Genomic DNA, 12,527 nt, shown 5'->3' with positions numbered 1-12,527 from the left:
ACTGAAAAGGTACTGAAAGCAGAAGTGAACCAAAAGCAGAAAAAGAAAAAAGAGCTAAAGTGCCACTACTGCAATAAAGCAGGACATTTCCGCCGGGATTGTCGGAAACTGGAGTACGACAAGAAAAAAGAAAAGGAAACCGAGAAAAATCAGAAGGCTAACATAGTACCGTGTACCCCCGTTGGTATGACCTTCTTTAATCTGAACATTTTTAATCTGTACCCCGGTGGTATGAATGCGTTCACATTAAAAACCGACCAAGCGTCACACACAATTGACGTTAAAGTTGACCGGTAAATTAAAAAAAAGCAAAAAATCTTAATGCGTTTCCTCTTGCTCCGGAGCTTTGGCAATACAGCTCATATGCAACCTACATCTCTCCAGAACTCAAAATAGACCATTTTAGTCGAAACTCCCGAGCCAATTTCGTCTTCTACAAACCGAACCTTTAGAATTCGCGCATGTTTGAAATATTTTCAAAACGTTTGTTTTCGTCAAATCAAAACAACAAGTTCATAGGGTGCGCGTCTTACGCGTGTGTGAAAATGAATAGAGTTACCAAATATTCAGATTAAAAATGAACTCGCCCAATCTGAACGAGCTGTTTTTTATATTAGCGGGGGTTGAGTGTAGTCGAAAAAGAGGAAGCTGACGAGGTGTGTCTGGGTGCTGGTCTGCTGAGCGATCATCGCGATGACGTTGTGTGGTGTCTAGACACGGGAGCCACATCGCATATGACCAGTGACGCACTGCTTCTGGAAAATGTGATGGAGATGCACTCGACAGTTGGCCTTGCGGATGGCAACAAAATAGCAGCGGTAGGTGTTGGTACGAGCAGGTTTCGTTCGCTGAATGGAAATGGTAAGGAGGTAGGTACCTGTTACTGTCAAGCAGGTTTATCATGTTCCAGCGTTGAAAGGAAATGTTCTGTCAGTAAACCGATTGACCGATGAAGGGTGCTCTGTCTTGTTCAACAAAACCGGCTGCGAAGTTCAGAAGAACGGGAAAGTTTTGCTTCAGGCTGAAAGAAGTGACAACTTGTATCGTCTGAAATCTTTTGTTCAAAGGGCATTTACGGCGACGGCAGGCCACAATCCGAACTACATTCATGTGTGGCATCGTCGTCTTGGCCATCGTGATAAGCAAGCTGTGGAGAAAATCGTCCGAGAGGGCCTCGGAACCGGCCTGAACATGCAGGAATGCGGCGTGAAAGCTGATTGCGGAGTGTGCTATGAAGGTAAAATGTGTCGTGCACCGTTTCCAAGCAAATCCGCAACTACATCCAGCGCTGTCGGAGGCCTCGTTCATACCGACTTATGTGGACCTTTGGAAGTGGTGACGCCGAGAGGACAATGGTGGACGAATATAGCCGATGTTGTGTTCTATACCTGCTAATGAATAAATGGGAAGCTGCTGAAAAGATCGTCGAATATTCGAAGATGATGCAGAACCGTTTCGGGCGATTTCTGAAAGTGATCCGCTCGAATGGAGGCGGAGAGTACTCCGGCAATATACTGAAGAGATTCTTGGCGACGAATGGAATTCGGCTGGAGCAGACAGCCCCGTACAGTCCTCAACAGAACGGGACAGCTGAGCGGAAGAATCGCAGTTTGCAAGAAATGATGCGATGTCTTTTGGTGGAAGCTGGTCTTGGTAAACAATACTGGGGCGAAGCAGTGTCGACTGCAAATTTCCTGCAAAACTTGCTACCGACTGCTACGATCGAAGCTACGCCGTACGAACGCTGGTGGGGGAAGAAGCCAAACTATTCCTTCCTACGAGTGTTCGGGACTGAAGCGTATGTTCACGTACCGGACGAAAGAAGAAGGAAGCTCAATCCGAAGGCAAAGAAGCTGGTGTTCGTTGGGTATGCCGAAGGAAGAAAAGCCTATCGTTTTCTGGACCCCAAGACGAACCGTGTTACTATTAGTAGGGACGCTAAGTTCCTTGAACTAGCTAGTGATATTCACGAGGAGCTTCAATCTGATATGAGTGTGACTCCTCAGCTGCCTTTAGAACTACCTGTCTTCGCCGAAGATGCCATCAATGAACCAATAATTGCGGAACCAGAGAGAGGAACTGCGAAGCCAGCAGGTGACACCGATGATAGCAATTCGTTCCATAGTTCTACCGAAAACGAACCTGGGGGATAACAATAAAGGGATTCCCCCCCGTCGATTGATCAATGAAATCTTCTATAGCCATTCCATAGATGATGAGCCGCAAGCTGGACGAAGCGAAATGGCGCGCTGCGATGAAGGAGCTGGAGTCGCGGTCGCAAGGCGGTCGGCAAGACGCAAGGCGGGTTTATAAGATCAAAAGGGGTGCGACCAACAGTATCGTCAAATATAAAGCTCGGCTAGTAGCCCAGGGCTACACAGAAGTACGGGGAAAATTTCGAAGAGACCTTTGCCCCCGTGATCAAGCAAACCACCCTCCGAGCTTTGTTAGCGGCGGCATCACAACGTAACCTGATTCTTCGACAGTTCGATGTGAAGACCGCGTACCTTGACTGGAATTTGACTGAGGAGCTGTATATGAAACAGCCGCCTGGTTTCATCGGAAGGGTAAAGAACGACTGATGTGTAGGCTTCGCCGTAGCATTTATGGCCTTAAACAATCAGCCAGGTGCTGGAACCGGCGTCTACATAGCGTGCTGTTGAGCTTGGGATTTACACAGAGTGGAACGGATCAGTGTCTCTATATTAAGATCGCTCGTTTACGTCGACGACATACTAGTCGCTTGCCAGGATTCTTCGGAGATGACCAAAGCATTGAGTGCAAAGTTTGACATTACCGATTTAGGAGAGCCAAGTTTCTTTCTAGGTCTGGAGATCCAGCGACTTGACGGAAAATACAGTATTTGCCTGGAAAGCTACATTGACAAAATCGCTGCGAGATTCGGGCAACAGGACGCCAAGACATCGCCGTAAGCGCATCTGTCCTTGGTCGGAAGGCGTGCGCTCCTCCGCTTGCTGCGAAGAGAGTACTCCGTTATCTGAAGTCAACAAAAGGGGCTAAGCTGCTGTAGAAGATATTCAAGGACTTTTCGGATTCTCAGATGCCGATTGGGCCGGTGACGGCAACACTCGTCGTTCTACAACCGGTTTTGTATTTCTGTATGCAGGAGGAGCAATTTTCTGGAGCAGCAGGCTCCAGCACGGTGTTACGCTTAGCTCGATGGAATCCGAGTACGTTGCACTCGGAGAAGCCAGCCAAGAGGTTGTCTGGTTGAGAAGACTGCTTGCTAATATGGGTGAGACTTTGGACGGCCCGACATGCGTCATGGGGGACAATCAGGGATGCATCCAGTTCGTCCAATCGGATCGAATCAGCCGTCGCTCTGAGCATATCGAGACGAAGGAGAGGTATATTCGAGAGCAGTAGTTGACAAGGGAGCTGTGCAACTAGAGTATTGTCACACCGAACAGATGGTAGCTGACCTGCTAACTAAGCCGCTCGGAACCACGAAACTCAAGAGGCTGTGTGAGCTGCTAGGCCTGTCGTCAACGAAAGGTAGCGGCGGCACATGGTGAGGAGGAGGGTTGGAAGGTACACTACATGCCGTCTACATCCGTGCACCCTTCGTACTGTTCACCGCTGCTAGGTCTACCTACCCGAAAGAAAAACAACCATATGAAGATAGAATTAACAAAAGGGCGAATGTCGCAAGCGTAAACAAACCGAGTGAGGGTTGATTTTCCTATGCTGCTCCAGCAAAAAATAACTCTCACTCGTTCTGTTTGACAGTTGGTTTATCCGCCCCTTTTAAATGTTGGTCGACATTTCGTCATTCTCACTTTTCTTACAACGTGTATATGAGTCGTGTTTTTAAATATTTCCAGATAAAACCGTGTTTTTTATCTCGTCTAATCCGATTTTGGCCAACAGGGGGATCCAACCACCAACCACAGCCCCATCAAATAGTAAATAAAAAAATTTCCAGAATACTTTTCTCTAGAAAATACTAATTTTCCCGAAATTCACGAAATAACAGTTACCATGAGCGCGCCCAATCCTGCGCACCCTACATTTGATTTAAAACTTCCAAATTCCGATAAATTTCTTTCTTATTTAATGCATCTAGCGAAATATGTATACATTTAGTTCTTATTCAGAGAATGTTCCAACTTTTATTTAAAATAAAAGCATAAATTAGCAACAATGTGCAGAATTATGTGCGCTTATGGCACCCTCTCTTCATTTTAAAATCTTGACCAACATACGAAAAGGCCCAATACGCAACAAATGTAAAATCGAGTAAGACTTATTTGTTGCTAACTGTTTTACCTGACTTACAACCATGAACAATCATGCGTGTTATTTCTGTTTCTGTTTCTGTTTGCAGCACAAGGTGGGGCAGTTAGAGCCAAGTCTGTCCAGGGCTGAGATAAGGTGGTTGTGATAATGTTAAAAGAATCCGTGCGGATTACGCTAGCTCCATAATGTGTTGGTGATTATGGATTAATAGGCGGAAGAAGAGTGACAGAACTTGGCTTGATATAATTGTGTGCTTGGTCAATATAGCATAAGATGGCTTGTACTTATCTTGTTTTCTCCTTCCTTTGTTTGTTTCCTCGTCTTGCTCGAACCTTTCTTACAACTTGTTCATTCATGGCATCACGGTGTCCTCATCCATCGTTGTCACCAGTGTGGTCATCTGTGGCTGGTCTCTTGCCCCCCCTCACGACAACATTGTTGTTGCCGTGAGAAAAAGCGATAGAGATCAGGCAGAAAAGGGAGAAAAGAAAAGAAAAGAAAAGAGAGTTTTTAGTCGCATGCTAATTGTAATTTTCAAGTTAGTAATATCACGAGAATTCTATGTCTGTCCATCACCTATGCTACTACCGACTAACTACTCGCTAGGCTGGACGCTACTCATCTCCCAAATACCCTTGTCATCACGATTGACCCAGCGCTGTTCAACAACCTATGCTCATTAAAAGCCACAGCCGCCTCTTTATCTACCATCTTTGCAGTATTGTAGCTGATGGCGTAAATTTTCGAATATTTTGTGCGGAATATTATTCAAGAGCAATATTATCGCTCAGAACTATCGAAAAACTACTTGAACTTCCGAAAAATAGAGCAGATGCGATATAATGGGGACTGGTACTCGCTCGTATTATTCCCGGTGGCATTAATTGCATATTTGTAGCGGTAGTCAACCGATTTGTCGGTATGCTCTTCAGACCGTGGTCAATTGAAATGATTCTGTAACTAAGAAGGGATGAGGTGGATCAAAAAGAACTTCACTTGGAGATATGTATATATGCCGTGTTAGGTCTTAAGTGCAAGCTGTCACTTAAGCAAGACTTAATAAGATGTTAACGACGTTGATAATTCTGTGAGGATGGTATTGAATCGAAAAAAAATCCTCATACCACGGCCATATATTATGTACTATGACCCCATTTTAGGAAGTGGAAATGATTGAGGACAGCCCTTCGCTATCGCTTGAATCAGCCAAAGAATCGAATACCTGTTTTTACTTGAAGAAGTTTTAACTCTAAACAGATTTAGTTAGAAATGGAATTTCAGTTGAAGTCTGCCAGCATTGGGCAATGGACAGAACAAAATATATATCGAGGCTATAAAGCTTTTCGAGAGATCCACTAAGTCCGACCGCGACGACAGCCGCAAGAATGGAGAGGAGCAGGCCGCCGGTGAGTTGCTACCGTTCGACTTGATGGACTCTCCGACAGAGGCTCATCAGCATTAGGAGGGCCCTTGGGAGACAAACAGCGTCATTCATGATCATTTTATGTTGTTAGTTGAATACCGTTAACGCGGTTAGTCACAAGACATGCAAATCATTCTAATAAAGGAGGGAAATAAGAAAAAAAAATAATTATAATTAATTACATCCAAAACAATACAATAGAGGTGACAGTAACAGCAACGATAGCAATATTAGTAATAATAGTAATAACATAGGAAACTGACACAGAAAACACAGCTACTGACTATAACTTCCTGCCCATTAATAATTGTAATTTGGCAGCATAGGTATAAGAAGAATTTCCGACTCATCATAGAACACTCAAACATATATTCATTCGTACCTATGCACCCATGCACACTCATACATGCATACACATGTATACATGTACGTGTGTGTATATTTTTCAGTGCTGTGCTGTCCATAATCGCATAACAGCCACAAATTCTATGGCAATCTCATAGAAAATGTCTCGATTACGCAAATAAAGACATCACATCATTTTTGAACACTCGTTCGTTCTAACTAGCGATAAATTTTAATTTTCATGAGTAAGTCAAAATCTCATGAATGGTGGGTAGGATTTGGTTTCAGTTTTCTAGAGAAATTTCTGTGCATACCAGCAATTCATCTAGGGAACTGAGTAAGCCCTCCCGGTGCTTCGGCCCAAACGGATTGAATTTAAAATCAAATCCGTTCGATTTCGCTCCATTCCGCTTTACGAGACACATGCTACACATAAAGCTAAATTATGCAATACTACATACTACACATATATCCAACTTAAACTATAAACATTCTACATGCGGAACTAAGAATTTTTAGGTCGTTTAGCCGAAGTACGCGTCAAACCACCTACCCATGGGAGGGCAATCATGCGTGTTATTGCAATAAAACGAAACCTATGTCGTTTTATTCGTTTTCAACGTATATACGGCTAACAACGATATCAAACGATTATATGTAAATTATGCTTTTGTTATTGCAAAAAACTGAATTGTTTGTTACAATTCATTTTTACAGCAAAATTATTGCGTACTACTGGCACTTGAAATATAACGTTTCAGCTGGTACGTTATTTTCAGTGATCGAAATTAGCGATTTTTGGTACAAGGGCGATATTTTTCGAAACCTTTCGAACCAAAACGACCCCGCAAACACAACGTATATGGACTTTAAAACCGTTACTCTTTTCAATACTTATTATCCGAGAAAAGTCTAAAATGCGGTAATATGGCGCAAAATATCCAGAAATGCTACTTAAACTATAAAATCTACTATCAGAATTTTCTTTAAATAAACTAGAGTTTTTTGGAGCGTCTTAGTAGAATACAAAACCTGAATTTAAATAAAAGAAAATTTTTATAAAATAGTAGAATTAAATTTGGAAAGTTTGCATCTATTTAATTTCCGTCATAATAAATTGTAAAATAGTATTCGGTTTGAAGATATGAACCAAGCCTATTGAAATTATTTTAAAAGGTTATGTCACCCCCCCCCCCCCTTGAAAATTTGCCCGAAAAGTCGAATGAAAAAAAAAACTAAAAAATTGCAGGATATAGGTACGTTAATTTTTTTTATAAAATTAATTGCCTGTGGGCTCTACAACAGCCTAAAAAACTGGAAACAATGAGTGTACGAGTGGAGTTAAGGCTTCTAACACAAAACAGAAATGGAAATTCGAACAATGGAATTTCTGAAAATCCAAAAAAATTCTTTTTTGTCTTTCCTTGCAAAAGGAAAATAATAACGTCTGTATGAAAAGCAAGAATAAATTTGGTTTTCACACTTAAACTTAAAGCGCACTTGTTTTTGGTCGAAAAAAAAATTTTGCCCCCCCCCCTCCTTCAGTTGTTTAAGGACAAAAACTTAAGAAAATATTTGTAATAGCCTAATTACAATAACACTGCCTAATAGTTTGGCTTTGTTCCTGATACAAATAAATTCTTTAAAATAAACGCTCCACTTATGTGAAACTTTGGGATACTCGTTAAATATTTTTCTGGATATTGGTTATTTCTTGTTAAATCTGGTTACCTCATCCGCATGTTCCGATGGAAATGGCATGTTGACGGTAACCGTTCCACGCCACAGTTGTGCCAATGCCAAATCGAAAAGATTACATTGAATCTTTAGCGTTAGGTCCGTCGGGCCTGCAGTGCTTTGTTCCTGGCGGCAATCGCCATCGCCGTCGCCATACAGTCTGCGTATATCAATAATGTAATATTTGTCGTCGAGTTTTACTAATTCTTGCATCTTCACACTAAACAAACACTGCACGTAGACGTAGCACGAACAATACCAAACTAAGTAACAATCAGACTGATGAAATCATCATGCATTGTGCTGATCCTGCTGATTGTGCTATATTCACCAAAGTGAGAAGTGGTGAATTTACGTGTAAGGGTAATTTCAGCTGATGGATTTCAGTAGTTCTCGATGGAACGTGATTCTTTCTATATTGGGGAAAAAGGGTTGATTTGATTCGGCTTTCAGCCTGCGGCTGATTTACCTCTTGGGTAAAGCTAACTATTCCAAGGATAGCTGGTGGAATAAATGCCACGTTAGGAGAATTTCCGTAAATGGTTTCGATCCTTCTAAAGACTCGTGAAATTTCCACCGTTGGAGATGGATTCTACTGCACCGGCGTGATGGGACGTGCCGACCAGTGCGGACTGTGTCCTCAACGGCAGTGGTGCACGTGTTCCCGAAGAACTAACACTATTGATGAGTACCTCATTTGGGGCAAACGGCCGCTGTACCGTTAAAGGTTAAAGTCGGAGACACTAAGTTTAAAGCCGGTAGTTTTGAATGAATTCGTTCAGCAAACACAAAAACAATGTATTCTAGTCGGATGGGCAGCCTACAATCGCGACTGGAATCTGGTGGACCAGCTGCAGGAAGTGTACGAGCGAGTCAGTGTGGAAAATTGTTCGCCAAATTTCATATACAAGACAAGACAGATACAAGACAGATTGGACTGGATTCGGTCTCAAACTGCCAGAGCAAGTGAAGCCGCCTAGAGTTGTAAATTTTTATTATTATCGATTTTTTAAATAAAAATATGTACTAGCTTGTAATAATTTAAATTGACAAGACCACAGGACATGACAGTTAGCCTAAAGTTTTGTAATCTTACGTATTTTTGCACCTCCCAGGCTGCTTAAATCTTTCGCTGTACTCGCATCGAGTTTAGAATTATCCTTCTCTAGAATACCTTCCTTATCGTCCTCGTCATCCATGCCTGATTGGAGTCGTTTCAGTGACAGAGATGAGGTGGAAAGTGACTTTGGAACCCTAAAACAAGTTATGTTAGCAATGTTTTTTTTTAACAATTCCCTCCAATTAACCTTTGCTTCGCAAAAATTGCATTCAGCCCTTTTGCCCGTCCACCGGGGCTTTTTCTCGTTGGAGTTAGTGCCATCGGAACTATTGGTTTACCGGGACTGGTCGATTCCGTCGGCATTTCTTTACACTTGATCTTCAGCAGTTTCATTAGATTTCCCCGACGTTCTTTGGGTTTGATCAACTCACGCACCCTTAGGCCTTCCTCCGGCAGGACAAGCGGAAAGGTACTATCAAATTTAGCCTCATCGAATTTGGTTGTCGCTACAAGATCTGAAAAAGGAAAAAGTAAATTTTACTGGAATGATTGTACTTTTTTATAGGAAGTGAATAGTTACTTCGTTTGAGAACAGCTCCTTCCAGTTTGTACTGTTCAATTTCGATATCTTTTTTCAGAAGCATATTTCTAAGGGCACTATTTTCTTCGTATAGGACGAGCAACGAGCGCCACACGGGAAGAAGTATGTGTTGTGAGAGCTTTAAAATGGGTTAATGGTCTATTATTAAACCACAGCTAGCAATGACAGTAATCACATATGCACCTGTTCTTGACTAGCCGCTTGTAAGCTCATGCTAAACGTTACCGGTATGCCTGAAACGTAGTATTTTAACCTGAGGCCCAGTTCGTTTTTGTTGGTTCTGCTTTCGCTAATGGAGTAATCGTCCGCCTTTCGAGCCAGCATGGTTTCACTGATTACTTCAGCAGAGTACTGAATGATAGAATCTGATTGCTAAAAATAAAATCCAAAGGGACAGACCAAACCTTAAGACATTGCTGTATATTTTTCTTTTCAGATTAACTAAGCAGAATAACGGTTTTGTTTTTTAACTGTTTGCCAATATGTGTACAAGTCTATACGTAGATGCGACAATAAATTTGTAAAAATAAGTGTTTTATTGTTATTAGCCCAAATTGGCAGCATAGTTATCATAGAATAGCGACTAGTTATATTCCTATTGAAAATTAATATTAAACATCAAACATAAATTTTTTTATTTGTTTGTGTTGTCACTGAGCCGGCTAAGAACATCGTTGGTCCATCTTGCCAAAACATAAATTTTATTGGCCGCGTAAAATTTAAAGGGCCATCCTCTCTCATTTTTCTTTCTCTCTCGACATCCTTATCCTCTTTCTCTGTTTACCTTTTCCCGTTCGATCAGGTCGGTGAAGGAAATCGTTTCACTCCACAGTTGTGCCAGATCGAAAACATTACATTGAATTTTTTGCGCTCGGTCCGTCGGGGCTGCAGCAGTGCTTTGTTCCTGAGGGCAATCGCCATCGCCATACAGCTGTCGAATATCAATAATGTAATGTTTGTCGTTGATTTTTAGCAATTCTTGCATTATTTTCACAGTAAACACACACAGCACGGACAAGGAACAACACCAACAATCAGACTCATTGACTCATTAGGCCTGTTGTACTAAATTCACCAAAGTGAGAAGTGGTGAGTTTTCATGTGATGAGGGTAATTTCAGCTGATGGGGGTAAATTCTTGATGAAACGTACTTAACCCGCTTAAGGGTAAATTTATTAGAAATTCTGAGCTGTGGATTATTGAAGATAGCTAATTTTGCAGTAATTATTTTTATTATTATTTATTGTACAAAATTCATCTGATAAATTATGTCTTAATGACAAAAAAAAAAACGAACACAGGATCATGATCAGTCTTCTCATAAAAACATGCAATGAAACGTTAAAGTCAAAAATGCTGTAAGCGAGATCGAATGTACTGGCAATATGGCACTGATTGGCTCATTTTGTCCGTATTGTCGATAACGAGCTGTGAGGCATACTGCGAAGTGTAAAAAGTTGCGTTGACATATAACTCTCTGGAGCATATAGAAGTAAAACTGCCGGAGTATAGTTCAGGCGAGTCGACTTCCGAAGTGATGATCTTAGCAGCAAATAGCGAATTTGTCTATTCAATCCGGGATGGAACTGGATGAATTTTTTGTGTTCATTTGCTCCTGACAGATAACGTTCATCCAGCTCCAACCCGGATTGAATAAACAAATTCGCTAAAAGAGAGCTTGTGCGATGAGCCTTCTCCGTTCTATAGGTGGCTTCTAGGGCTAAGTTAAAGTGACCAGATTTTTTTTGGATGAATGCGGGACATATTGAATGGCGTATTTGCTGAATCGGTTCGGCAGTAAAGATGGGATCATTTGGAAATTGGGCACTTCATTTAAGCGATAGCGGCGCTCCCAGTGGCCGTGAATGCTAGCTTTTGGTAACGTTGTGTTATTTGTATTTGTAAAGTGTTCTGGTTGGTATATTTTTTCGTAGTTTGTAGCTAACGTGGTTTCAAGATATTCATCATGCAGGAGGAGAAATGAAAGTAACTGTGTGCGATCACCTGGATAATCCTTCAGCGTCGGCTCGGGAGCTGACGGGACTGACGGATTATCCTAAATTAGCTGTGATGTGAGAAATTGAGGGTTACAAGGAAACTCTCAGGGCTGTACGCAAGGCACAGGCCAGACGTTGGAGTTGAACTCTTGATCGTCAAAAGAAGCCTTAAACAATGAACTGTGCGGCCGGGTGGTGACGAAACGCAATGCATGTGTCTGACTTGATGAAGAATAAGCTTCAGAGAAGGCCGATTACAGCCAAACCCAGGGGTTAAATTCTACATGCTCTGGCTCGCGGTAGGGTTTGTAGCAGACTCGAGATTGGCTTTGGGGATGGATTCGTGATAAAAGGTCATGACTTGGTAAGGGATCTGTTTCTTTGGCATCCGTGTGAAAACTAGTGTTTTGTGTCCCGCATAATCCGGGTCTGTTCAGCCAAGTGTACTTTATATTGTCCACTAGCACCAGCAGTAAGTTGTCATTCAATCAAAACTAGCTATCTTCAGTAACCTATTCTATGTTCGTTGGGGTGGCGATCTGGTTTCTTTTTTTAGGTTCAGTTTAGGTTTTTGTAATTTTCAGACATTTTCATGAGTGGTCAAGGGGTCGGACACTCAGCACATAGTGCCCCGGCACTGCAGAGATAGCAAACGGCACACCTCTAAAGCCTTATAAAAATAACATTTATAGGGCTTTACACACCTCCGGTTCAATTTTACATATGAAATGGGAGCACTGCCAGATGTCAAAATCATCTCGCACGGTTGCCAGATCTATCAGATTTTAACGAATTTAACAAATCTTCCAGTTCGGCACTTTCGGTACAGCACCGGCACAGTTCGGTTCGTTTCAAGTCGCCTAACATAAAAACGGCTGTGCCGAGTGACCGACCCCTTGTGAGTGGTACACTGTCGATCGGCAGGCAGTGGAAGATCCAATTAAGGATCCAAGACCGCATTCTAAGGTGTTGACAACAATTAGAGCAAACCCAAGACTATGGGATTGTCATATCGCAAAGAAATTCAATGCCAATCAAAGCACCGTCAGAAGGATTCATCTGCCAGAAGGATTTCGATCTTTTCGGGCCAGTCAGCAACCAAAC

At 42.0% G+C, this 12,527-nt stretch overlaps 1 protein-coding gene across 1 annotated transcript; it reads right to left on the bottom strand.

Moving 5' to 3' along the window:
• Window positions 1-8,802: 8,802 nt before the first annotated feature.
• LOC128732569 (uncharacterized) lies at window positions 8,803-10,426 on the bottom strand. Its single transcript, XM_053825844.1, has 5 exons — window positions 10,211-10,426; window positions 9,610-9,798; window positions 9,406-9,544; window positions 9,073-9,340; window positions 8,803-9,019 (listed from the first exon to the last, which is right to left on the bottom strand). The coding sequence occupies exons 1-5, from the start codon at window positions 10,409-10,411 to the stop codon at window positions 8,842-8,844; spliced, it is 975 nt and encodes a 324-aa protein (XP_053681819.1). The 5' UTR covers window positions 10,412-10,426; the 3' UTR covers window positions 8,803-8,841.
• Window positions 10,427-12,527: the final 2,101 nt, after the last annotated feature.

Source organism: Sabethes cyaneus, chromosome 1 (assembly GCF_943734655.1).
Source record: "Sabethes cyaneus chromosome 1, idSabCyanKW18_F2, whole genome shotgun sequence".
In the NCBI taxonomy this organism is placed as follows: Eukaryota; Metazoa; Arthropoda; class Insecta; order Diptera; family Culicidae; genus Sabethes; species Sabethes cyaneus.
This window is presented reverse-complemented; position numbering and strand designations above follow the sequence as displayed.

Coding starts and splice junctions, on each gene's coding strand:
- LOC128732569 (XM_053825844.1), bottom strand. CDS start 10,411: ATGCAAGAATTGCTAAAAATCAACGACAAACATTACATTATTGATATT. Junction 9,341..9,405: donor AGGAGCTGTTCTCAAACGAA/GTAACTATTCAC, acceptor TTCCTTTTTCAG/ATCTTGTAGCGACAACCAAA. Junction 9,020..9,072: donor GCAATTTTTGCGAAGCAAAG/GTTAATTGGAGG, acceptor AACTTGTTTTAG/GGTTCCAAAGTCACTTTCCA.